This window comes from Stenella coeruleoalba, assembly GCF_951394435.1.
Source record: "Stenella coeruleoalba genome assembly, chromosome: 19".
Lineage (NCBI taxonomy): Eukaryota > Metazoa > Chordata > Mammalia > Artiodactyla > Delphinidae > Stenella > Stenella coeruleoalba.
In genome coordinates, this window is record NC_137165.1 from 13009228 (window position 1) to 13035925 (window position 26698).

Genomic DNA, 26698 nt, shown 5'->3' on the forward strand with positions numbered 1-26698 from the left:
TTGTAAAGTAACTATACTTCAATTTAAAAAATGGTTTAAAAAATTAAAAATAAAAATAAATTAATTAGTTAGAAGAATGGTAGGGAATTATTCAAATGGATTCAGGGAGGCATAAACAAATTGGAAGATATTACTGTAATAATCTGCCTCACAAATTCAATGTTCCAATATTTAAAAGAAGCTGAAATTAGGGGTGTGGTGTATGTACGTATGTACGTATGTATGTATGTATGTATGTATGTATGTATGTGTGTGTGTGTGTGTGTGTGTGTGTGTGTATTTAATAGAAATCTATTGACTTCCGAGCGTTGGCTGTAATGTCTGCAGTTGGACGTGGCCATAGATAGCAGTCATGCCCCCTGCACCAAGGTGCTTTGGTAGGGCAATTGGATCAAAGGGTTCCATGTTTGCATTAAGGTCTGATGAAATAGAGATGGGCTGACACTTCATTCTGGACAATGGTGTCTTAACTTTCTTCTCCTACTTGTTGTATAAACCCTACCCTCATCTCCTAAAAGGTTGGGGATTATATATTTAATTGGTCATTCTTAGAGCATAGAAAAGAGAGACGAAGCCTTTCCCGCTAGCTCCTATATGGACAATAAATACTTTTAATGAAGAAAAAGAAGTTCACCTGTGGCATGGGAATGGTGGGGGTGGGGAGCCTCCCCTAAACTCCAAGACAGGTGGCCTCGGCCCTTCAGAAGCAATCTTCCCTGAGCACCTGGGCCTGGCCTTCACTGGTCCCCGGACCAGTCCCTCTCTACAAGTCTAGCTCTGCACTGAGTGGTGGACAGAGGAGCTGTGGGCACTGTCCTGTCATTTCCAATGAGGGGGCCTCGGTAACCCTGGAGTCAGGTCCATGAGGGCGGGAACACACCTGTCTTATATCCTTGGCACAGATATTTCTAGATTTCATGCTGAAGTACCAGCTGGGTAAACTGAGCCCCGGGTCTCTTTCCATGGTGACCCTGACCCCTCACCTGACCACAGCTGACTCCTGTCCCCATGAGCCGTCCAGCCCCTACCCCTGCTAAAGAGGGGACTGGTACTTCTGTCCTGTTTCCGTTAAGTCAGGAGTCAGAGGCACAGGGCCCGTCTTCCCAGCCAGCAGGAGAGAAAGAAAGAGACACTGTCCTGGGTTTGCCAGCATGACCCCTCCAGAGTGGGAACAGGGCTCTCAGAGAGCCATTCCTTTCCAACAGGGAACCAGATAATCAGACCTTCCCACCAGTCAATCTCTTCCCTCTCGGGTGCAAAGCCCTCTCCTCACGTTCAATGGGGAGCCCAGAGTCAACTGCATTTTGTACTGTCCCCTCCTGCCAGCACCTCCTTCCACCCTCCCTGATCTGCCTTCTGGGTGCAAGTCCCATAATGCCAACACTGCCATTTGAGCCCCTGCGGTGGGTGGCAGGTGGGCCCAGGGGGGTGGGGCGGGAGGACGGGGTGGGTCAGGGAGAGGGGGAGGGATAAAAACCTTTCATCGGATTGGGAGCTGTGAGGTTCCGCGAGCAGATCATTGAGAGCATCGCGTGTAGTCTATCCTCCTCTTCCTCATCATCGTCCACCGAGGCCGCGCGGCTGGCCGCTAGGTGGTGGTAGTTAATAGTGACTGCTCAAAAACAATAGCAGAGATGCAGAGGCATGAGGACCCTAGTCCAGGGGCGGGAGGGTCCGCACTCCCTCCTTAGGGAGAGCAGAGTGGAGTCTGGGTCACCTTGAGCCTGCAGGGCATGGAAGAGGGGAAGGGGGGACCTGAGAGTCTTTAGATGAGTTACTGGGCAAAGTATGGAAGAAGGTGAGGACCCGGCGGCAGCTCCAGGACTCCACTCTTGGAGGATGCCCTCTCTAGGAAGAACAGAAGAGAGAGAACTGATGGGGGCACCAGGGTAGTGAAAGACAGGGACTCCCCAGCCCTGGCTGAGGCGGGGCATGACTGCTGGCAGGTGGATCCCAGTCACTCTTCGGCTCGTGTCATGGTCAAGCTGAACCACATCTGAGGGTTACCCCAAATCCCCCGCTTCAGACTATAAACCCGACCTTCTAAGGGCTTCCCAGAGCTGCCCTCCAGGAGCCTGGGTCACCCCGCTGGGCTTCAGCTCCTTGAAGTGACTGGAACTGGGAAGTACCAAGGCTTGAAGAGGGCAAGTGGAAGCTACAAAATCTGAGGCAAGCAAGAGCCTGAGGTTAAAGGCCAGGTCTGCAGACACGTTCTGGCCAAAGCTGAGCCTCCTCTTCATCAGGCACTCCTGGGAGGGAAGGGGGCACCAGGTCTCCTGCCCTCCGAGCCTGGTAACAGAGAACTCGCGCCGTGGCTGTGTGTTTGAAGTCTGGGCAATCTGTCCACTAATACGGAGACAACTTGTCGACAGCTTATTGGCACGAGTGAGCGCATTTTGGGAGCAGGTGGTCTGGCTGGCAATAAGTGCTCTGGGCTGGCGAATTCCATGACCTTATCCCCGAGATCAGCCATTCTGGCCTGGAGAAACCTATGGGCAACAGCAGTGCTCTGACCAGAAAGGGAGCTCGTGTCTTGGTAGATGCCTATGGACAAGCCCCCTGGGGCCCAGAGGGGTTATGTCCACGTGGGGCAGGACCCATGAGGGTCAAGTCACCTTTCAACTCCTGGCCCCACAGATTCCTACTGCAGCTCCAAATCTCACCCCAGACGCCCCCCTACTCCTAATGCTCCCCTCATCAGTAGCTGGTTGGGGGAGGGTTCTGGCTCTAGCAGAGTCAGTGAACAATTTGCACCATCTATAAAGACGCGCTGACCCTGTACCCAGGCCGCCTTGTGGGGGTCAGGCGGCCGGCTGAAAAGAAACCAAGAGTTCTCCACCTTCTATGTGTAGCCTCACCACATGTTTTCCCTGGGGCAGGGCATGAAAGGATGACCAAGAGAATATTGTACAGCGACACCTGGATCGGCTGAGCCGAGAGCCCGGGGTCACGAGGCGGGGAGAAGACAGCTAGGTAGACAAGAGGCCACTTCTCCGAGGGATGATTTGCAGGGGGGACGGTCCGGTGAGAGGCTGAGTAAAGACCTGCCTGGGTTAACCGGGCCTGGGCAGTGGACCCTGCCTGCGGCCCCCTGGGTGACACTACGCCCCCACCTCTCTCTTCCTCCACGAGTGACGTTTGGGACACTTACTGTGCTCGTGCCTGTGGCCAGGGTAAATGATCCGGAACACGTAGTCGGTGGCCCGCCCCGAGCCCACGTCCTCCACGTCCACGGACCGCATGCTGCTGCGCTTCCGTAGCCTGGGGAACACCTTCCCCTGCGGGGAGAGGGGTGGGTGGTCAGCCTGCCCAGGGCGGAGTCCAATCCATGCTCCCCCCCACCCCACCCCGCTAGGCTGCTCCTAAGAGCTCCGTGTGGGGAAAGGACGGGAGGCCAGCAGGTGGGCGGAGAACCCACCCCACACACCCCCACACCCAGAGCCTCCCAAGCCCCGAGGTACCTTCCCCTGCTGGGTCCAGAGTGGGGGCTCCAGCTGTCCTCGAGGCAGAAGCCCGTTCTCCAGGCAGGACAGGAAGGACAGCAGGTGGCCCCCCTGCGGGAAGTGCAGTGGTGGCCTCTGGATGCCATCCTGGCTCACCAGCACGAGGGTGCCGCCGTTCTCTGGGGGGTGAATGCGGGCCAGTGAGGCTGGGTAGGAGGACAGTGGGGTGGGAGCGTGGGGACGGAAGGAGGGGGACAGGAAGTCCGTGCACGGCGCAGGCTCTCTCCCCTCACCCCTGTGCCCAGGACAGGGGAGGCTCACTTTGCTGGTGGCAGTGGATGCAGACGATCTGACTGAAGGGCACAACAAGGGCGTAGTCCCAGTAAACACTGGAAAGGAACCAGTTTGGTGTCGCCATGTCCCAAGACCCGCCATCCCACCTTCCTCACCTCCCGGCCCCGACACCCGTGAGACTACCCGGAATGGTAGCATTCAGGGTACTACTATTAGTACCCTGACCGCAGCCGAGAATGTGACCTCGGCCAGCCACCTTGTCCCTCTGGGCCCCACGCTGCCCTCATGGCACAGAGCCTGGCAGTCTCAGCTGCCCAGAGCTTGGCTCAGGCAAACCTCTCCGTGCCCAGGCCCGGCTCAGTCCTAGAGAGCTCGGGAACCTGTCCAGGCTGCCTCCCCCTGCAATTCTTGGCATCGGATGAGGAGTGAGGCCTGCCCCCTGGAGCAGGCTGGGTCTCGCCATCCCCCGCCCGGGAGCGAGGCTCCTTGGAGGAAGTCCCACAGCCCCCACCTCTTTTCCAGCTCGGAATCCCCCAGAGTCCCGTTCATGAGCTGGTTGGGGGTCCACTTCAGAGTCAGGCTGCCTGCGGACTGGTGCAGGGAGAGGTAGCCAGGGACAGCCTCCACGTCCCCCTTCTGCAGGGAGCAGACACACCAGAAGACGGAGAAGATGAGGGCCTGAGAGGCTCCTGGGGATGGCCTACGGAAAAGGAGCTCCAGGTGCGTGCAGGGAGGCCAGGCCAGGCCAGTCACAGGATCCTGGACTGGGGGCCAGGAGGAAGTAGGGGGCATCACGTGCCACACGCAGATGTGGGTGCCTCCTTCCCCTGGCTGGCCTGGGGCCACTGGCTCTGTCCTGTCAGCCTCCTGGATGCCAGGCGTGTCCGGGCCAGCCATACCCAAGCTGGGCGTTCACCCTGCCTGCTGGCTGACATTCCTACTCCCAGACGGCCTGGTTCTCAGCTGGCCAGAGCAGATGCCATTCCTGGCTCCTGCCAGCTCAAGGCTGGGCGTGAGGCTATGAAACAGTGAAGTAGCGGGTGGGGCCCTTCTCCCCCGTCTCTCTAGTCAAGCCCCTGGGAAAAGGCACGAATGTGGCTGGAGGTCTTGGTGCCTTTGGAAAAGGGAGAGGAGGGCCGGGCGTCAGGCTCTCCTACCGGCTGTACCAGCACGTTGTTTTTGCCGTAGAGCAGCCGTGTCCTCGAGTTCTGGTGCAGGGATTCCACGTACTCACGGGCGCAGGCAGCTAGCCTGTCCTCCGATGCGCTGCCACTTGAGTGCCGCTTCCGGATCTGCGCACAAAGTCACGGCTCTGCTCTCAGCCCCAGGAAGTCAGCCGTGGGGGTCAGCCCCAGGCCTCCCTGCAGACCCTCTCTAGCTGACCCCAAGGGTCCTTCCTGTCCCCAGTTTGCTCTCAGCCACGGAGCAGCTCTGTGCTCCTGGCATTTATGTGAGCGCCAGTGTGGGGAAAAGGCTCTCCTGGGGTGGCCGCTACCCTGGGCATCTCCGAGGCCCAGCCTATATCTGCCAGGAGCACACAGCCCAGCTGCTCCTCCCCAAAGGCCCAGGGGCATATCCTGGGTGAGCACAGGGTGGGAAGAGTGACACCTACTCCTAGGGCTGGGCGCTTCGCAGGGGAGTCCTGGCGATTCGGGGGACCCCGGATACGGTGCCTCTGGACCAGCTCATCAGCCGAGGGGTCGGTCCAGTAGTGATCGGCTGTCTTGAGCTTGGTGTACTCCAAGGCACAGGGTCCCACTGTGGAGACAGGGACAGCCAGCTCAGGGGTGCCCCTCAGCACTTGCCCTGGAGCCCCCACTGGCCCAGCGCAGGCCTGTCTGCTACTAGGCTTACCTAGAAGAGAGGCCAAGATGGGGCCAAACACAGGGTCTGCCAGTAACGCCTCCTTCTCGTAGTACTTGCTGCCAGGGGAGAGACAGACAGGGCGACCACTGGGGCTCCGGAACTCATTCCATGGCCGTCAAGCTCACCAAGGAGATACATTCCCACAAGGATCAAATTCATGTCAGTTACCAAGAAGAAACGAGTCCACAAGGACTGAGCTTTGGGGGTGCCTGGTGTGGTCTCTGCTTTCGGGATGCTACGGGGGGATGGCACATGCCCATGGACTGTGGTGGGCAGTCCAGCACAGGGAGGGGTGGGCTCAGGGAGGGGCAGTCACCTGCAGTTCTCCACCAGGTACTGCACGACCCTGTCCAGCACTTTCTCGATGAGCGCTGTGCGTACCCATATGTGTTTCAAGGCCTGCAGGCTGAGGGCTGGGGCCTTCCCACTGGCAGAGCCCTGTCTCTGCTGGGTCTCCCGGCTGCCCGCCAAGGGTTTCCTGCAAAGAGGGGGTGGGCTTCAGGAGTGGGAGAGCTTGGGGGTAAGCCTCATCGCAGACTGGTGGCACTGGGAGCGGAGTTTGGAGCTGCAAGACAAGAACCCAGAGGACTGATTGGGATGGGGGGTTGGAGGTGGTGGACAGGACCTTGTGCCTGAAAGGGCCACCCCCCACCCCCACCCTTAGGCTGGCCCGTCATCCGAGAGGTGAGGCCCTGCAAGAAACAGCAAATGGGAAGAGCAGAAGGGAGGCATGGGAGGGGCTGGCGCAGGGCTTACCTGCCCTCTACTTGCTGCTGCAGCTCCTGCACCTTGTGGCACACCTCCCCAGCCACCGGGCACGCCTTCCCCACCTTGGTGAACAGCGCTGCCATCTTGTCACTGCGCAGGAAGCCGGCGGCACGGCGCCTCAGCTGATGCAGGAGGCAAACCTCCACCGCACCTGGGCCACAACGGGAGCAGCAGCTGAGCCTGGGCGAGAGCAGGAGCGAGAGGAACACTCCCCTCCCCCATACCTATGGAGCGGGAGCGAGAGGAACACTCCCCTCCCCCATACCTATGGAGAGCACAGAGGCGAGGCAGGCCCTGGCTCTGCTGAGACTAGGGGGTGAGGTTCGGGCTTAAGACGGGCCACGGAGACACACCCTGACCTCTCTCCAAAACGCTCCCGCGGGCCCCTCCCCGCTCCTGCCCAGCGTGGACCTGCGGGGGCTTTGCTGGGCCGCACCGTCCCTGCCCCTCTCTCTCATCTGGGATGTATGTGCCTCCTGTATGCAGCATCGCCCTGAGGCTCTGAGGACAAAGCTGCCAGTGCCAGTTGGCATGGGTGGCTCCACCCCCTGCCCGTGAGGGCAAGCACGGACAGCTCCTGCAGGACAGGGGATGTAGGGAGCACACAGCCTGGCAGCCCTCCTGTAGAGCAGAGATGATGTGGTTGCTAAGGAACGAGGCTCTGGAGAAGGAGCTGAAATATTGATGAAGCCACTGCAGAGATCGGACCTGACAGCAGCCCTGAATTATTGACCAGCCCTGCAGCCGACAGTGAGGGATTTCTACTTCCCGTGCAGGGAGGGCTTCCCTTCATTCATTCATGTTTTTAGGGGCTAGGCCTACACTCTCTGTCTGGATTCCACTTTCAGCAGACAGGCCCCATAGGAAGGAATGAAGGGCTTGGTGGGGGAGGGTGGGGAGCTGCCCTGGGCACAGACAGATTCTAAAAGACTTAGTGTGTAGGTGTGGGGGAAGGAGGGGCTTGGCCATTACTGAGGACAAGCTGATTGTTTTCCAGCCGAGGAAGGAAAGGCCCAGAAAGGGGAAGAGAGCTGATTTGAAGTCACAGAGTGGCAGAGCTGGGTGTAGACACAGGGCCCCAAACACTGGCCCAGCCCCTTTCACCTCCTCCAGGTATGTTGGGGGGTGGGGGCCCACAGGTGGGAGGAGGCCTCCCCTCACTTCACAGGTACTCTTTTTACAGGGATTGTGCTGGAGGTGGAGAATCAGAACAGGGTCTGACGCGTGGTGCCACTCGCTACTTCTGGAAAACATGGGTAAGTGACTTAATGCTCTGAGCCTCAGTTTTATCATCTGTGAAATGGGGGAGACTTCTTAGGACTGGTGTGAATTGTTACATGAGATGAAGTATGTAAACCCCTCATGTCGGAGGCTCTTGATGCAAGTCGGTTCCTGACTCCTAATTTCTTTTTGTCGAGATCCTGTTCTATGGCTAACCTGCAAGGGCTGGGTTTTTGCAAGTCCTCTCACGGGCAGAGAGAGGTGAGGACACACTAGAGAGAGAATCACAGGCTGCCCCAGAGGTGGGTGGGGGTGTCATTCTCTTAGGAACAGGGGAACTGAGGCCCCATCAAGCTTACTGTGACTAGTGTTGTTACAATATGAAACCTGGGGACTTCCCTGGTGGCCCAGTGGTTAAGATTCTGTGCTTCCACTGCAGGGGGCATGGGTTCGATAGTTGGTCGGGGAACTAAGATCCCACATGCCACACAGTGTAGCCAAAAAAAAAAAAGAAGGAAACCTGGACTTAGGAAATAATCACCGAAAACAGAGGCTCTCACCTGTTTTCTGCCTTCATTGTTACTGACAGTCACTGATGACCTATAAAAGAGTTTTGTTTGGCTCTCTCTTGTACTGAGGTCAAGAAGTTAGAGAGAGTCCCTGGGGCCAATGTGGAAGCTGGCCAGTTCATTGAGAGCATCCCAGGGAAGGGGAAACAAAACAGGACCCCCTCCCTCTCCTGGGAGGTCAGGCCTCGGAGGACTTTATTTCACAAATTGCAGCCTTTCCTTCATGGCATGTTCATATATCGATGAGCACATGCGTACGCAGACTGATGTATCCACAGGTATCATGTGCGTATGGGACATGTGGGGGAATCTTTGCTTAAGTGTCCACATATTCCCCTCCATGGCTGTCCCCTTGGTCCCTGGAGGTCCTGCGTGGCCCTGAGGTACATAGGTGAGTGACCTTTTTGTCATAGTCTCTTGGTCCTGGGGCTGCTGCAGCTACAAGTCCACAGCTGGAAGAAGGGGGTGACTATTTCCTGGGGCGGCACTCCCCGATCAGAGTGGGAGAAAAGCAGCACCGAACAAGGCCAGAGCAGCAGCAGGTGGCACCAGTCCTGGAGAGAATCATGTGCCTCGGTGACGTGACTAATTGCCGGGATAATGAGTCATTAGCTCTCCTACCTTCCCCAGGCGACTGCCCATGTAGCCAGGCTGGGGAGCCTGGGGATGCAGGCAGCAGCTTGGCCTCACCCAGCCTGCCAGGAAGACTGTGAGCACAGGCCTCAGGGTTCTCTGGGGGTGGGTGGAGGCATTCCTCAGCAATTACTGCAAGTAGGGAATATTGAGAGAAGCCCAAACAGCACACCCAGTGCCCCCACTCACCCCATGGCCCCTAAGTTCCTTCTGTGAAACCCGGGCAAGGTGCCAGGCGACGTCTGCAGAGGGAAAAATCTGTCTCAACTCTCTATGTTCCAAGCAAAGTAAACGACCCTCTATGCCAGGTATTCCTAAGCTGGTTCCACGGGCTCCTTGGCCAGTTAGTTGTTCAAACTATACTAGTCCTTCCCCATCCCCACAGGGCTGTCCCCCAGAGGGAAGGAGCACGTCACTGTGTGCAGTGTGTAGGCAAAATAATAATATAATAACACGGATAATATATAATTGAGAATTACTCTCCTAAGAGGGTTTGTTGATAGGCTTCTAGACCTTCGAGACCCCCTAAAACTGCACACAGAATCACTGGTCTCCTTCTGCAGGCTTAGGTGAGTGTTTTTACTCTGGATAAAGGATCCTTGGCTTTTAGTTTCTGAAAAGGGTATCTGATCTCAGAAAGTTTTAAAACCCTGCTCTAAGACTTTTGGGTTGAGAGGAACCACAGACACTTCCACTGATCGACACTTACAGATGTGCAAGTACAGAGATTCCCCCTGGCCTCTCCCCACATACAGAGAACACCACACTCAGAACTGCAGCTGTAGAGCTATCAGCAATAATGCCCGACTCTGCAGCTGTCTGTGCTCCCCAGGAGGCCCTCTCACAGACCAACAAGCACCCTTCTCCAGGGAGAAGATCACACAGAGGCCCCTGGAGGAGACGCCCATCACAGCCAAAGCACCAAGTCAGCCGAAATCATCCCCCTTCTAACTGAGCTGTCTGGGCCCTGGTCCCCAGCCGTGACGTGAAGGTTTCAGGAGCCCCTGTCTCAGGGTTCCCAGCACCACCCGCAGCCACTCTGGTTGCCCCAAAAGAGGGGAGAGACAGCCCTGACATCATTCGGATCACTTCACATAAGAAAAACACGTACTAATTGATAAAAGTCAACACTGTTTTTGGTCACTGGTTGGGATGGGAAGGTTTGGGTGAATGAATTGAAACAGAGAAACAGACATGACTCAACAGGCATGATCCTCTCACTCCCCACCTTGGTCTTCCAGTGGCCTTTGGAGCTATGGTACCGGATGAGCCCAGGGTACCCTTTCTACTCTGTCATCCTATCCAACTGACAGCAAGGCTCAGGGAACTGCAACTCGGAGTGGGCAGGAGTGGAAATAGTTTTAACTTTAGCACCCTGCTGTGGACATCCCACCCTGACAAGGTCTGGCACCATCGTCCCAAGGAAAAGCAGTGAACTACAGCCCAGACAAGCCCTGGGACTGTCCCTCACCAGTCTCTGACATGTCCCTAAAGTCTATTAAGATACGGGGCTCGGGCTTCCCTGGTGGCGCAGTGGTTGAGAGTCTGCCTGCCGATGCAGGGGACACGGGTTCGTGCCCCGATCCGGGAGGGTCCCACATGCCGCGGAGCAGCTGGGCCCATGAGCCATGGCTGCTGAGCCTGCGCGTCGGAGCCTGTGCTCCGCAACGAGAGAGGCCGCAACAGTGAGAGGCCCGCGTATCGCAGAAAAAAAAAAAAAAAAAAAAAGATACGGGGCTCAACAAATGCTACATGGATTGGAGACCACAAGTGCTAATGGAATCTTATAGGGCCCCTCCCACAAACTCCTTACTTACTGATTTAACCATTCCAAGGAGTCCAATTTAGAACAGAGGAGACATCAGTAGATAGAGAGGGAAGGGACTTGGGAGTTTACTGAATGTTCTCAGACCTTGCTGGATTGGTAAGACCCCCTACGGTGGCAATGTGGCACTGTCTATGAACATTGCAAATAACCTCTGACCTAGTAACCCCTCTTGTGAGAATCTAGCTTACAGACAGAATCAAGCTTACTTAGTTACAACAGCAGAAGACTGGAAACTATCCCCTTGTCCATCAATAGAGGACAGATTAAGTAAATACGGCACATTCATACCGTATAATATTATGCCACTCTGAAAAAGAATGAGAATGATCTCCAGGAACTAATGACGGAAAGGTCTCCAAAAGCAAGATGCAGAGCAGTTTGACTGAATGATACCTTTTGATTACAAAAAGGGTGGGGTAAACAAAGAATAGAATTAAAAAAAAAATCAGGACAAAAAACTTGGAAGGATGCACAAGAAGGAAGAGTGGTAGGATTACTGGTGTGGAAACCGGTAGGTGGAGGGGAAGTGGGTGAATGGGGGCAGGGAAAGGAGTGAGACTTTTCACTGTGTACCTTTTGTATAGTTTTGATATTTGAGCCAGGTTACCGATTCAAAATAATAACAATAATTCCATCATGAAAGGATGCTAGAGATTCTCTCCAACCTGGAGGTGAATTGAAAGTCATGAAACTCAGAAAGGCTGGGTCTGTCCATGGGCACCCACCCCATCACCAGCTCCCACAGCAAACAGGGTCTGCAGATTAGCTTGGTTCCCCCTCCCACAGGATGATCTGGGCTCTGCTTAGGGTAGCCACTGGTGATCTGAGCTGCGTAGGGACCGGAGAAACAATTCAGTGGGCTGGGACAAGCTTAGGTGTCTCAGGAGCCCACGAGAATGGACTAAAGCCATGGCTGCCAGGAAACGCAGCAGTGGTTGAGAAGGGTCCTCAGTCAGCCCAGCGGGCCTCAGAAACAATCCCCGGCTCTCACACGCATATCCACATTTAAGCTGTGTTCAGCGGCCAAGGGGCCTGGACAAGCCCAGCCTGGTAATAGGGGGACCCACTGAATGGCCTTCAGAGAAGTAGGTCAGTTGGCTGAGGTAGAGGGACACAGCACCCAGTTAGCACAGCCTGACATGAAGGCTGGGCCCAAGGCTCTGAGCCAGGAGGGGTTGATAATGGGAGGAGCACATGTGTCCTGCATCCCCTGCTCCCCACCTCTGCCAGCTGCCATCTGTGCAACAGGCGAGTTCAGCTTCCAGGTGAGGAAAGCGCTGGCTGGAGCAGCTAGCCACAAGTGGCTTGTTTTGGTCCTGGAGTTTTGGAGGACATTACTCAGAGCAGAATTTTTAAAAGCCTTGGATGGTGAAACCAAGATTTCCAGGAGAGGAGCAGCCTCCCTGGAGATAGAGGAATGGGTAGGATGGGCAGCCTTTTTTTAAGTAGGAACTTCCTCAACTGCCCATGGAGGGAGTCAACATTTCACTTGTAGCGGATGAAGTGAGGGGAGCAAAGAGGCGAGGCCAGGCATCCTACGTCTCTCCCCTCCCCACTTCCCCGGCCAGCTATTTCCACCAGGGATTTGTGACGGCTGCCTCCACGCGGAACAAGCATTTCTATGGTAACAAGGGTACATTTTTCCTTCCGCCTGCACTGGTGATGCTGGTGGTTTGCTTCAGCTTTGAGGGGGGTGGCACTCAGTCTTGTTCAAAGCCCTGAAACAAGAACGCAACTCTCCCACCCAGACTTTCACTGGGAGGAGAAAGCACTGCCCTGATACTCTGGAACCAAGCAAGTGAGAGAACTGAAGTTCATACCACACATACCCATCTTCCTTGCCCTGCTGGGGATGCAGGGCAGAGTCTGCATGTGCAGTGCTCACACTGGCTTGCCAGGGAACCAGGCCAGTGCCAGCCTCACCCAGCTCGACAAGAGACCCGCCGTCTCCCGGAGTGTCTCTGGACATCACGAGTCCACTGTTTGGTGATCCAAGCTATGCCTCCAACTTCCCCTCAATGCCCCACACCTCCAGGCTCCACTCCTGGGTAGGCCTCACAGGGGGACCCATCCCTGGGCAACACAGGCTTTAGAGTCAGACAGATGTGGGTTCAAACCCTGGTTCCTTTCCTTACTAGCTTTTTGACTTTGTGCAGACCACTAAGTCTCTCTGAGCTCCACCTGCAGGGAGGGAAAGGAACAGGTCCCACCTCAGGGGGCGCTGAGTGACTAAAGGCAACAGCCTGTGCAGAGGGGCACAAGGCTCTTCGTAGCACCCGGAACATGGCAGGTGACGGCTGAGCGTTAGTGCCTTTCCTTCCTGCGCTGTGTCCGTGCCCTGCCCTCCCTCGGGTACCTACAGGTGCTCTGGCTGTGCTCCCCCTAAGGCCTCCCCTCCCACCTGCACATTGGATTTCAGCCCCTTTCACCTCTCAAGGACATCACTCCAGCAAGCGTCCCTTCTCTTTCCTGTATCTTTAATTTTTTTCCTATTAGATACTTCCCATTTGTACATAACTGTTCTGTAATTTCTCCAATTAAAATAAAACACACCACCACCTCCCTTGGCCCTACATCGCCATTTAGGTGTTACACCGTTTAGCTGCTTCCCCGCACATAAAATTTCTCAGTAAAGTCGTGTATGTGCCACGCAGCTAGATGTTGTGATAACTGTTGTGACAGGTCATCTGCAGCTGCCTCCCTGAAGAAGGGCTAGGTCTTGATCTCAAGGGAAAGACTCTAGGTGCCCTTCCTCGGGCCTGTCTCCATAGAGGGCCCCCTTGGCAGCCTGAGAAGGCAGGACAGGGAGGGGAGGGAGGACGTGTGCTGTGGTCACCAGAGCTCTCCCCACCCCCCTCTAGACAGGCATGGCTGTAGCCCCATCAAGGTCAAGGATTTCCCGTTGCCAGTGACTTATGGGGAGAGGGATCAGGTAGAGCTTTTCTGTTGGGACAGGAGAGCTGCAAACGCTCGTTTTTCTTACAAAACCAGCCTCCATAGCTCGCCTCAGCGGTTTTGGTCAGCACTGAGGACTCAGGACTTCGGCCTTCCCTGTAGAAGCTCCCTCATGGTGGGGGCCCAGTGTCCTGGGTTTCTACTCTTCCTCCTCTTTTTGGATTTCACCATGACTGGCCACCGCATGACTGACCGTCCTACTGTCTGGCAGCCAGGTGATGACTGGCCTGGTGTGGGCCGGTGAAGGGCTGGGTTTGCGTCCGTCTCTTCTGTGTTCGCTCTCTAGAACTACCCAGGTCCCCCACCCGGACCCTGTCGTTGTTTTAAAAGACCAAGGATGGGAAGGGAAGGCAGCAGCCTCAGCGACAGCAGGTCCTTCCTGACTCCAGCTGGGGGTCCAGGATCAGGGAGGACCCTTCAGCAACATCTGCTCCCTTTCCCTGTTCTCCCCACCGCCCCTGGGCACAGGTTCTAGGCTGTGAAGCCTCCACCACTAACAGATGTCTGTACATGGACTTGGGGACAGAGGCTGGGCCAGCTCGGGGGTGGGACTATCTCTATGTATTGGATCAAACACAACAGTCTACAAGACAAATTAAATTATGAAAATTCAGTGACTAGTATTTAATGCTGATCTATTCCTATAAAGTATTCTGGGACTTCCCTGGCGTGGCTGTCCAGTGGTTAGGACTCCACGCTTCCACTGCAGGGGGCATGGGTTTGACCCCTAGTGGGGGAATAAGATTCCGCATGCCGCGTGGCACGGCCTTAAAAATAATAATAATAAAATATTCTATATTTACGTGACTCCAGACCCCACCCTCCAGTACCCAACATCCAGTTCCAACACCCAGAAGGTGGGGCAGATTTCCATACTTATTTGTCTGTTCGGCAGGCTTACGTGTCCAGAATCCTGTTTAAGGTTTAAGGATGCATTCAATACATACTTTTTGAAATAAAAAATATCCTATAAAAAAAAGCTGCATACACTTGCTATCTCTCTCTCTTCCTCCACCCATCCTCTCCTCCTCCTCTTCCTTCTTTTTAAAAAAACCATTTCATCTTGGAAAATTCCAATCATATACAAAAGTAAAGAGAATGATGTAATGAACCCCCGAGTACCCATCACACAACACAAGCCATGATCAAGGAAGGACCAATCTTGTTTTAGTTATACCACCTCCAACCACTTTCCCCTTATCCCTAGATCATTTTGAAGCAAATTTTACATATCATGTATTTTTGTCCATAAATATTTTAGTGTGTCTCTCTAAAAGATGACTCTTTTAAAGAGTCATGTACCTAATACCTGCACTGCACCTAAAAAATCAATAATAATTTCTTAATATTTTCAAATTCCTTGATTGGGTTCCCAGAGTTCAAATTGTTCTGATTGTCCAGATGCTCAAAACTCTCAGAGACATGGATTCCTAAATGGAATCCTGGAGAAGGTTCTAGGAGGCTTTATGGGGAAGGTTAAAAGATCACTTTCAAGAACAAAGTAGAATGTCACTGGTGGTGGTGACGACATTTACTGAGCACCTACTGCATACCTGGCTCCATGCTGTCTGCTTTACCCGCATCACTCTTTTAATCCTCACATCAACCTTATTCCGTAGGTTCAGAGTTGCTGAATAAGTGGCCATGGTCACACACTTGGTGACATGGTCAGTCTGTGAACGCAGGTCAGGTCTGCCGGACTCCAACGTCTCCGCTACAGACCATCACCACGTGCCCTCAGCCACGCCCCAAGACAGGGCGAGGGGAGCCAGTCTCCCAGAGGGCCTTTCTTCCTACTGGATCATTACCACATGGAAAGTGGAAGCCAGATATGCTGAGAATGAGCTGTTCATTCAGTGTGGGCGGGAAGAAGAGAGAAGGAATCCCTTTCACTGAAGAGAGACAGAGTAAAAACTGGCTAGTGCCTGAATCTCAGGAAGTGCTGAAATACCTCTGGCTGCAGTACCCCAGGTGGGACGCGCCCCCCGTCACACCTGCTTCTCTCCCAGCTCATTAGCATCTCCTTGCCATTCCCCAGAGGAGCTTGCTGCGGCTGAACTTCCCGGCTAATGAAAGCTGCTTAGCAACAGGCAGCGGGTTAATAAAGCCCTGGTGTGGTTCCCAGCTCCACAGACTCCACCCCCGTCTCCCATTACAGCTCATCCTCAGTCTGAAGCAACCCTCAGGTGGACGGATCAGCGCGGGGAGGGCAGGGAACCTAAGGACTGAGGGGCAGGGCTGGTCTGGGTCCCGCCCCCAGTGCCTGTGGCCAGAAAAAGGAGATGTTTACCAGTCTGAGAACCTGCTCTGCCAGGCCGGGAACCTCTCTGTGGGCCTCCTAAAGCCCTTCTACCCACCAGTGGTTAAAATCCAACCTCAGCGCCCAATTAGAATGGAACAAACAGAGACACTGTGGAGGCAGATGCTCCCCTCTGAGCCAAAGGGGAGGGGAGGCACAGTGCTCCTCGGTTAAGGCCTAAACTACCCCAGACCCCTTGATGGGAAGAGTAACTGGGCACTCTATGCGCAGTCGTATTGCTATTACAAATGCGGAGTTCAAAGGTGAAACTTAGGACAGTCTGCTGTTTAACCCCGACCTTGAGTTGCCCACAAGCAAAATTTAAGAGCACCTTGCCCTCTGGGGGTTGGGGTGGCAGGAGATAGGCAGCCTACGCCCGGGGGGTTCAGGAAGCCACAGAAAAACAGGAAGCATTAATTTCATTCAGCAGCACAAAGTTTCAGAGGCCATATTATGGAGCAAAACGCAAACTTGACATGACCTTTTTTTTTTTTTTTGCAGTACGCGGGCCTCTCACTCTTGTGGCCTCTCCCGTTGCGGAGCACAGGCTCCGGATGCACAGGCTTCACGGCCATGGCCCACGGGCCCAGCCGCTCCGCGGCATGTGGGATCTTCCCGGACCGGGGCACGAACCCGTGTCCCCTGCATCGGCAGGCGGACTCTCAACCACTGCGCCACCAGGGAAGCCCCTGACATGACTTTTTAAGATGAAGACGAGATATCCAAGAACCTTTTCCCAACAGTGGGGTTTGGGCCTATTCTCCAGTGCACGGGTACAGTCACACAGGTCCTGGGGGCTGGCAGGGGGTGCCTCAGAGCAGCAATGCAGCCTTGCTCTGTGGTAGGAGAACAGCACACGCAGAACCCCTCCCTGCCAGCTGGGTTTGCCAGCAAGGCCTCCTCACAAGGCTCCTACTGCTGGGGCCTGACCGGCTTCTAGACAGACAGGTTTAGGAACAAGCACAGCAAACACAACACATGCACGTTTCTCGTCAGTCCTGGGAGTGTCACTCCTCCCCTTGAGGAACAGGAACTTTCCTGGGTTTGCCCAGGGCCAGGTCTTGACCCAGGGATTCTTCAGTTTCATTTCTAAGGCTCTCCAGAAAGGTTCTGTTTCCGGTTCAAATGTCTGTATTCTAAGGAAGCTCAGGGAAGCTCATCTTGCTCAGGCCCTGCCCTCTTCGGTCACCCCCTAGCCACACTCTGCGATGAACAGAGGGGCCAAGGCAGGGCAGGGGGGCCCAGGACCCCAGCCCTCCACAAAGCTCTAGTAAAAGGGGTCACTCACTGCACAGTTAATCCAGTCTTCACAGCCTTCACTCTGTTCCCTTTCTCTCAGCACTTTCTCTGCACTCCCACTTCCCCAAGAACAAAGCTGAATCCTGGATGTGGCTGGGACAACTGCAAGACCCAGGGTAAGACTGGGACCACTTCAGACTAAAAATGCACTTCTGAGCATTTTTCCAGGGGGTGAAGGAGCCTGGCATTTCAGAATCTCCAAAAAGCCAGAAGAGTGGAGTTTTCCATCAGTACATGTCTATTCTCTCTGCCTCCCCCTAGGAATCCCTGATTATGATTTCACTGTGTGATGCAGGCAGGAAAAACGGTTGATAATCACTGCTTCCTTTTTTTTTTTTTTTTTTGGCCACACTGGGTGGCATGCGGGATCTTAGTTACCGTACCAGAGATCAAACCTGTGCCCCCTGCAGTGGAAGTGCGGAGCCCTAACCACTGGACTGCCAGGGAAGTCTCGATAATCACTGCTTTAAACCAACCTTATTTGGAGCCCGAACTGAGATCCCCCTCACCACTGAACACCATTTTCAACAAAGTATAAAGATTCCTTTTCCCGTGGGTCTCAGATGCCCGGGCTTGACTTAGCTTTATACTATCGGGAGCCCCTCCTGCTAGCATTCCCTTCCGTGACTGTGCACTAAGCCCAAAGCAGAGGCAGCAAACTGGCAGAGGCTTGCAGATGCCTTTTGTTTAGCCCACACAATTTTTTTTTTTAATGGGAATTAGTTATCAGCATTTAAAAATTGGTTCATTTCAAAAAAAAAAAATTGGTTCATTTCATGTAAAAACCCAGACTTCCGACTTCTCTTAAAATATAACAAGGGCCATAGTAAGCCAGGGCCAGCATTCCTTCAGAAGCTGAGTGGTGGCTGCCCCCTTCAAACATGGCAAGTGCTACCCATTTCACCCCAGTCCCCACCACTGCCTGCTGTCCCACACCCGGACTTTTCTCGTTCGACCCTGTGGCCATTTAAGTTTGCACTTTGACCTAAGGCACCTCCCGAAATCCAGCAGAACAGGGCTCCTCTTGCTTTGGGGCTGATCTTAGAACCCTGGAGACCTGGGTCTATTTCATAGACCCTTGTTCTAGTTCCGTGACTGAAATTGGCTGAAAGTAGAAGAATCATTCCTTTTGAAGGTGCTATCCCCGCCTGCTGGAAAGAGCCATGGGCTTCAAGGCAAGAGGCAAAAATGAAAGGCCTACTGCTTCCTGGGGGCCCCTGGACTCATCAGAGGAGAGCTGACAGTTTCTCCTCACCCTAATGGACCTGATGGTGGGACGCCAACAGCTTTTTCCCCTGCCTCTCTTCCCCCATTTACCTACGGCCGCCCACATGTGGCGCCCATGCGCAAGCTGTCTGTGCTATTTTATTCTGTTTTCTGTGTTTGCTGTGTGTGCTCTGGACGAAGCCTAGCACCAGGCCATGACTAATTGGGCCACCCGTAGAGCCCTTCTGGTGACAATGACAGACACTGGCTGACGTCAGGGGAACACAGCACAGGTGGAAGGGAGTAGGGTTCTAACACTCGTCAAAGTCACCTATTGCAAGCATGCTTTTTCCCCAGCAGGGCTTCTGCCCGAGAAAAGTAGGATCAGACTGCTCCTGCAAACCTGAGAATCGTTATATCATCTCAAAGAACCAGGGAAACTTACCCGAAAGGGAGATAGTAGGACCTCAAATCCTGCAAACCTAGTTTCAGGCTTAACATCCAAAAGAGGAGGAAACACAGACATTTTTCTCATCTCTTACAACGCCAGGAACCTTCACATGTATCATCTCAATACCCACAAAAATTCCTTAAGTTGGGAATCACCACCCTGTTTTTAGAGGAGCAAACTGTGGGGGACAGAAGTTAAGAAACTTGTCCAAAACAACTTGAGAAGTAAGCAGAGCACCAGGGTTTGTCTGAACCCTCAGTCTGTCACTGGGGCTCTGCTCACAGGCTGCCTCTCCCCAGTCGCCCTCCCACATTTCTCTTTTTTTTTCCGTAGCTGTTGCCACACCTGTTATTGCAGGATATATTCACGTATACATTTGTTTTCTGTCTCTCTGCCCACAGAATGTAATCCTCCGGGGCAGAGACGCTGTCCATCTTGCCACTGCTGTTTCCCTACCTGGAGAACAGTATCTGGAATCTGGGGGACCTTCAGTGTTTGCTGCTGGACTGATGGGAGGGGCAGCTCTATCGGCCTCACCATGCTACTGTCAAAAGTGTTCCTTCCCGTATCTCCTCCTTTCATTCCTTCACCTCAGAAATGCACAACCTCCCTTCAATGAACACCAATCTCAGAGGCCAAGGAAAACAACATAAAGGTGGCAAATGGGGGACTTCCCTGGTGGTCCAGTGGTAAAGAATCCGCCTTCCAAAGCAGGGGGCGTGGGTTCGATCCCTGGTCAGGGAACTAAGATCCCGAATGCCGTGGAGCGACCAAGCCCGTGCGCCACAACTACTGAGCTCACGTGCCTCAACTAGAGCCTGCGTGCCACCAACTACAGAGCCCACGCGCCCTGGAGCCTGCGCACCACACCTAGAGAAGAGAAAACCCACACGCCACAACTAGAGAGAAGCCCACGTGCTGCAACAAAAGATACTGCATGCCGCAACTAAGACCTGGCACAGCCAAAAATAAATTAAAAAAAAAAAAAAAAGATGGCAAACAGAAGGTCAAATTCCTGGAAATCCAAGAAGATTCAGTTGTGTGTAGGGACAGGCTTGCTCCTACAAAAGCAAAAGTGTTCACACTGAGGCAGAAGCGTTGGTTTATTACAGACTTTCTCCTTTCTAAGGTGGGAAGGCTTGGCTATCCCTCCTTTACACTCATGTTGTTTTGCACGCAGTTGAGTGCTTGGATAGCTGGGGATGCTGGAGCAACACAGGTGGGATTAATTAGAAAATAGATGTGGGGCTTCCCTGGTGGTGCAGTGGTTGAGAGTCCGCCTGCCGATGCAGAGGACGCGGGTTCGTGCCCCGGTCCGGGAGGATCCCACATGCTGCGGAGTGGCTGGGCCCATGAGCCATGGCCACTGGGCCTGCGCTCCGCAACGGGAGAGGCCAGAACAGTGAGAGGCCCAAGTACAGCAAAAAAAAAAAAAAAAAAAAAAAAGAAAATAGATGTGGCACAGAAAGCATCCAAAAGCACAGACCCTTCCCCAAAGTTAATGTAAAGATAAACCAGAGCAGTGGTTCCCAAACCCAACTACCTAGGACAATGGCCCTTAAAGTGTGGTCTCTGGACCAGCAGTGTCAGCATCATCTGTGAACTTGTTAGAAATGCAAATTCCTGGGACTGCCCCAGACAGACTAGAATCAGAAACTCCAGGGTTGGGACCCAGGAATCTGTTTGAACAAGTCCTACAGGTGACTCTGATGCATGCTAAAATTTGAGCACTACTGTCCTTGGGAACTAGACACACATAGGCGATTCTTGGGCCCTGGGGATCCTGATTCAGTAGGTCTGGGATGGGACCCAGAGATCCCTTTCGTAAGCTTCTGAGTTGATTCTGACTTGCAGCCAGATTTGAGAACTACTGAACCTGAGGACTCATCTTTCCCTGGCCCCAAGATAGTGTCCTCAGTTTTTAAACCCCTCTCCCATTATCCCCCAGTCGCTCACTCACCACATAGAGTAAGGATGTGGCTGCTATCTTCATGCACAAACTTCCTGGTGACAGCCTCCTCCATGATTTGCTTCACCTGTGAATAAATGGGCAGCGTCGTGATTGATTGATTGATTAATTGATTGACCGAAGGCCTGTGAGCAAGTAAATGGCTTGGCTCTGCCCCCCTGGTCTGGGTTCAGACACCTGCAGAGTAGATGATAGGAAAGGGAGGGGTGAGGAAGCAAAGTTTCTTCTGTACAGATAGCACCAACATCTTGGAAAGGAAACCAGGAAAAAAGATGCTATAAACCCACCAATCAATCAGTACAGATATTCCAACCCAGGAGGAAGGGCCCTGCTATAGAGAACAGGGGTGGGATGCTATTTGCACATCTGTACTTAGCTGCAGAAGGGCCTGTGGGCAGACACACTGTCCTTTAGGGACAAACTGTTTCAGTACAGGCTCCAGATAAACAACCTGACCCTCCTTTTCTCCCTTCTCTGAGGGTAGGGGTACACGTCCATCTAGGCCTCAGGGACACTCCCCACATGCTCACAAGCCCAGTCTTCTTTCTGTCTAGGTAAAGCCCTATGTTTGGGTTCCTACCTGGATGTAAAAGCTTCTGAATGCCTTGTAAGGTAAGCGGTCACAGCCTTCTTTAGAAAGCACTTAAAAAAAAAAAAAACTTTAAAATTGATGTACAGGGACTTCCCTGGTGGCACAGTGGTTGGGAATCCGCCTGCCAGTGTGGGGGACACGGGTTCGTGCCCTGGTTCGGGAGGATCCCACATGCCGTGGCGCAACTGGGCTCGGGCGCCACAACTGCTGAGCCTGCGCTCTAGGGCCTGTGTGCCACAGCTGCTGAGGCCCGCGCGCCTGGAGCCCGTGCTCCGCAGCGGTGGGGGGGCCGCTGCAGTGAGAGGCCTGCACACGGCGGCGGGGGGTGGCCCCCGCTTGCCGCAACTAGAGAACCCCCACACCCAGCAGCAGAGACCCAACGCAGCCAAAAATAAATAAATTAATTTAAAAAAATTGATGTACAAATAGAAAAGGGTATATATCATAATTACACAGTTTGAAGAATTTTCAAATTGAACACACCTATGAAACCAGCATCAGATCAAGAAACAAAACGTGACCAGCACCCTAAAGTACCCCCAAACTCTGCCATGTTTCCTTCTAGTCACTACTTCCCTCAAAGGTACCCACTATCCTGACTTCTAACATCATAGAGCACTTTTGCGGGGTTTTGTACTTTTTATAGATGGAATGGCTCACTGTGTAGCTTTTGTGACTGGGTTTCTTTTGCTCCTTGGTGTGACTGTGAGATCTGTTCATGTTGTATGTGGATGTGCAGTGTTCATTCTCCATTGTGTGAACAACTCACGACTGACTGGCATTCGGGTAGCTTCCAATTTGGGGCTATTATGGGTAGTGCTGCTGTGAACATTCTAGACATGTCTTTGTGTGAACACGGGTGCTCATTTCTTTGGATTTATATTTTTAGGCAAGGAATTTCTGATGAGTATATTCTATATTATTAGATTTTGCCAAGTTGCTCTCCAAAGTGGTTGTATCAATTTACACTCCCAGCAGGAGTATATGAGGTTCTAGTTGCTCCCAACACTTAAACCATGCACTTTTGATGCCTTGGGGGAACCTGCCAGGAGACAAATACTAATACTGAAGATTAGAGGGATGGATTACCTCAATCCCAACATTAAATCTTACAGACACAGTAAGCTCTGGGACAGCTAGTCTTTGCCATTCTTTGGACAGTGTCCTGTGTCCAGTGTCCTGATGCTGCCCTTGCTCCCCAGGCCCTCACTTTGGTTTGGAGGGTGGTAGAGCTTCTGAAGTCTGGGGAGGAGGGAGGAAGGACCCGGAGTCTCCTCCCTGCTGCAAAGTGCTCATGGTTAGCGGTTAGGTAAAGGGGGATCGGATCGATTCTGCACTCTATTTTTTTTTAACATCTTTATTGGAGTATAATTGCTTTACAGTGGTGTTAGTTTCTGCTTTATACCAAAGTGAATCAGCTATACATATACATATATCCCCACATGTCCTCCCTCTTGCGTCTCCCTCCCACCCTTCTAGGTGGTCACAAAGCACCAAGCTGATCTCCCTGTGCTGTGCGGCTGCTTCCCGCTAGCTATCTACTTTACATTTGGTAGTGTATATATGTCCATGCCACTCTCTCACTTCGTCCCAGCTTGCCCTTCCCCCTCCCCATATCCTCAAGTCCATTCTCTACGTCTGCGTCTTTATTCCTGTCCTGCCCCTAGGTTCTTCAGAAACTTTTTTTTTTTTTAGATTCCATATATATATATGTTAGCATACGGTATTTGTTTTTCTCTCTCTGACTTACTTCACTCTGTATGACAGACTCTAGGTCCATCCACCTCACTACAAATAACTCAATTTCGTTTCTTTTCATGGCTGAGTAATACTCCATTGTATGTATGTGCCACAACTTCTTTATCCATTCATCTGTCAGTGGACACTTAGGTTGCTTCCATGTCCTGGCTATTGTAAATAGAGCCTGCACTCTAAACTATTAAAACCTTCCTAGATTACTTCCCAAGGGGTTTTGCATTAAACAGAGCATAATGTCACAGCTCAAAGACCTGCAGGCATCTGAAGCAGACTGTTGGGGCAGATTTTTGGATTAGGAGGACCTATAGATACCCTGGGAATTCCCTGGCGGTCCAGTGGTTAGGACTCGGCGCTTTCACTGCTGGGGCCCAGGTTTAATCTCTGACGGGGGAACTAAGATCCCACAAGCTGTGCAGCACAGCCAAAAAAAAAAAGAATTATACTACAAGTCCTTCATGAAAGGCCAGACTTGCCTACAATTACCCGCACTGTCCCTACTTGTAGGACAAGAAAGGATTTTATTTCTCTTGAAATCAAGCACTGAAGGGGGAAGGGAACTAAGAGTTCAGAGCGGGTCAACCTCTGTCAGGTAATACACATAGCTGTGGCATATTCTGGACATTTCTTACATTTGTTTAAGAATCATTCTGGGAGTAGTACAGACAGCCTTCTGAATACTGCCTTCCCCCAAATCTTTCCCATCATCCCTGACCAACCCCAAATTTGGAACACACCAACAATGCTAGCACATGTGCCCATAGTTTGGGTATGGCTTGTTCTTGTTTATACTGTTCATATAAGTCTCTGTCACTAGACTATTTGTTTCCTGAGGATAATTACTGAGATTTAAGATTTCTTTTTTCCTTGGGGAGACCAGAGTTGGGGCTTAAATTCTAATTTGATGTACTCCTGGCCTAAAAAACCTCTCACTTGGCCACTTCACAGCAAAGGCACAATAGAGCTTCTCACACACAGTTGGAAAAGGTGATGGCTTCAACTACTTCTTTGCCAACAGAAGGGAAGGAAACAAAAGTTAGGGCACAATAGCCAGGCCATAATTAATGCGGGAGAACGATCTAGAGCCTTCCAGGATTTTATAAGAACCCAGAGTCTTCTCCAGTCCTGAAACTCTAGGAAAGGGTAAGGGAACCAATATGGTAAACTTTTATATATGAGGTGAATATCACTATCCTTATTTTAGAGATGAAGAAATTGAGACTCAGAGAGGTTAAGTAACTTATTCAAGGTCACAAAGAGCTGGTCCAGACTATCCCAAAGTTTATGCATTCCCATCAGACTTTGCAGTCTCCAAGATCAGCAGATTTATTTACCAAATAGTCAGAGTGCCTATGCGGATACAGAGTTCTGGACAAAACGGATGGGTGTCCTGCCCTCATCGAGTTTACACATCTGGCAGACAAAGAGGTAGGTGGGAGGAGTTCGTGGCTCCATCCAGAGGCCTAATCCATTCTAATCCACTCTGTGGGTTTGAACTCTCCAGCTCTCATTTGCGGGTGAGTCATACGGGCACCCCCCACCATCACCACCATGAAATTGAAATGGCTTTTAGGGCAGGGTCAAAGTAAAGGACATTAGTACAGAGAAGGACTTTTTCTCTTTCTGACGTGGGCGGGGGGACTCCTCCAAAGAGGAAAATAATCTTGAGTCTTAAAAACCATCCTCAAAACACCCCCTGGCCTCTGGGTAGGGAGGTGGGCGTGGAGTGAGAAGCAGTGAGGTGTGCGGCGAACCCTCCTACAGCCGAGACTCGGTTCCCAGAAAGATAACTGAATGGGTGTAGGGCAAACCGGAGCTAAACCCCCAAGTCACCCGTTTAGCGCTCTAGGAGGCCTGCGAGGGGCCCCGCCCCCTCCTCAGGCGGCGCGGGCAATGAATGGGCAGCTCGGGTTCTCCAGAAATTGCCGCCACCCCTCCCCCGACCTCGGTCTCCCAGAGCTGCTGCCTTCACAGGGCGGGGAGCTGCGGAATCGCGGAGCAAACTAACCCTGAAGCGCCGGCCTAGCCCCTGGGGCCGAGGAGAGCTGCCCCCTGATCCGGGAGTGGGGCGGGAACCGCAAACCAGTCCAGGACCCCGCCCCCGCCCAAGGCCAGCGAGCGCCCGCGCCCCGGAATGGGCGCAGATCTTTCTGTCCCTTGGGCCTTGCGGACAGGGACGCGAGCCCCCGGGGTTCCGTACCCCGACTTTACCTCCTTTTTCACGTTCCACAGCAGTTTCTCTTTGACTGCGTCCTCCGCGCTGCCCATCGTGCGGCGGCTGACGGGAAGGTGGTGCCCAGCGGCCGCCTAAGCCCCCCACGCGCCCTCGCTGCCTCCGCGCCTCTCGGCTCAGCGCCCCAAGCGCCAGGAGGAGCCCCCGCCCGCCGCTCTCCCCGCCCGCCGCCACCGCCGCCGCCGCCGCAGCCACTGCCCGGTGCTGGGCTCTGCAGCCATCTTCCGAGCCCCGCACCGACGTCAGGAGGCTGGCCCGGCCCCTTCCCACAGCCGGGGGCGGGGGTGGTGGTGCGCTCAGCCACTGGAAGGGGGGGGGGGGTCGGGAGGGGGGGCACCGTGCCCGGGCGCGTGCCACGGTGGCCGTTGTCATGGCAACGCGCCCTCTCCAGCCCCGAGGGCGCGAACCTGCATTGTGAGAGCTAGCAGCCCGCCGCGCCCAGTGCCGGGCGGGGAGGCGAGGCGCGCCCGGCACCCCATGGCTGAGGGGTGAGTCGCTCGGGCCGAAGCTGGCCCCCATCCAGCTAGACGTCCCCTGATTCCTACCCGCTCGTCTTCCCGACGGGAAGGGCCGGGGCCCCCGCGCCTCGAGTCTGGCCACGGGAAAGCCAGTGTTAGTCCCCTGGCTGGGAGAAAGGCCGCGGAGCGCCATAGTTTCTCCAAACACCCCTGCCAGCTGGGCGCCCTTAGCTGCAAAGCTTTTGGGAAGAGGAGTGGGAGCTTAGCAGCCCCCGTCTGCAGAGGCTCGGCTATCCCTAAGGGCGCGAGAGTCACGGTCAGCCGTCCCTCCCCCGAGGGGTCGCCACGTCCCGTCTGGCCCTTCACACACACACGTGGGAGGTGGGGGCGCAGCTTGGAGTGACTGGGACCAGCAGGAACTTGTACGGAACCTGTGGAGGTGAGACAAGCGCCTTCTGCACGATTTGCCTTGTAGACTTAAGCAGCCCCACCTGGGCACTGAGGGCGAGAAAAGGTTGCTTAAAGTGACAAAGAACACCTGCTGCTGCAAACTGAGGAGCGGCGTGCACAAAGCTAGGTGAGAGGAGGGGCTTAGCCCTCTATCGCACAAATGGAGACTCTCCCTAAGTGATGCAACCTGATAGCGCAAAAAATAAAAATACAAGGGAGCAAAACAGCTTTCCGAGACTGAAAGCCCAAACCTCGAGTCTACATCCGGCGTTTTAAAGCCCGCAACAGCGGACCACCGCCTGGTAAAAGTTTACGAGCAGGTTTTGTGGAGACTCTGACGCCGTGCCCTCAGAAGCGTGTGGAAATAACCCTAGCGGGAGGACACGAGGAGCCTTGCCCCCCGGGCGAG

General features: G+C 53.6%; 1 protein-coding gene across 3 annotated transcripts in view; it reads right to left on the minus strand.

The window, feature by feature from the left end:
• SGSM2 (small G protein signaling modulator 2) overlaps positions 1-26653 on the minus strand; it is a 37642-nt gene extending 10989 nt beyond the window's left edge. The window contains exons 1-12 of one of the 3 annotated variants that reach the window (XM_079904426.1): positions 25927-26653; positions 20793-20868; positions 6360-6522; positions 5920-6081; positions 5592-5659; positions 5350-5495; positions 4895-5029; positions 4249-4373; positions 3765-3832; positions 3462-3622; positions 3152-3278; positions 1478-1612 (exon numbers count right to left, since the gene is read on the minus strand). In XM_079904426.1, coding sequence (XP_079760552.1) covers positions 1478-1612; positions 3152-3278; positions 3462-3622; positions 3765-3832; positions 4249-4373; positions 4895-5029; positions 5350-5495; positions 5592-5659; positions 5920-6081; positions 6360-6522; positions 20793-20856 — 1354 coding nt within the window. In that variant the 5' untranslated portion in view covers positions 20857-20868; positions 25927-26653. Of the gene's footprint in view, positions 1-1477; positions 1613-3151; positions 3279-3461; positions 3623-3764; positions 3833-4248; positions 4374-4894; positions 5030-5349; positions 5496-5591; positions 5660-5919; positions 6082-6359; positions 6523-20792; positions 20869-25359; positions 25497-25926 lie in introns of those variants that run through there. The other 2 variants (XM_079904425.1, XM_079904427.1) reach the window with 2 other exon arrangements.
• Positions 26654-26698: the final 45 nt, after the last annotated feature.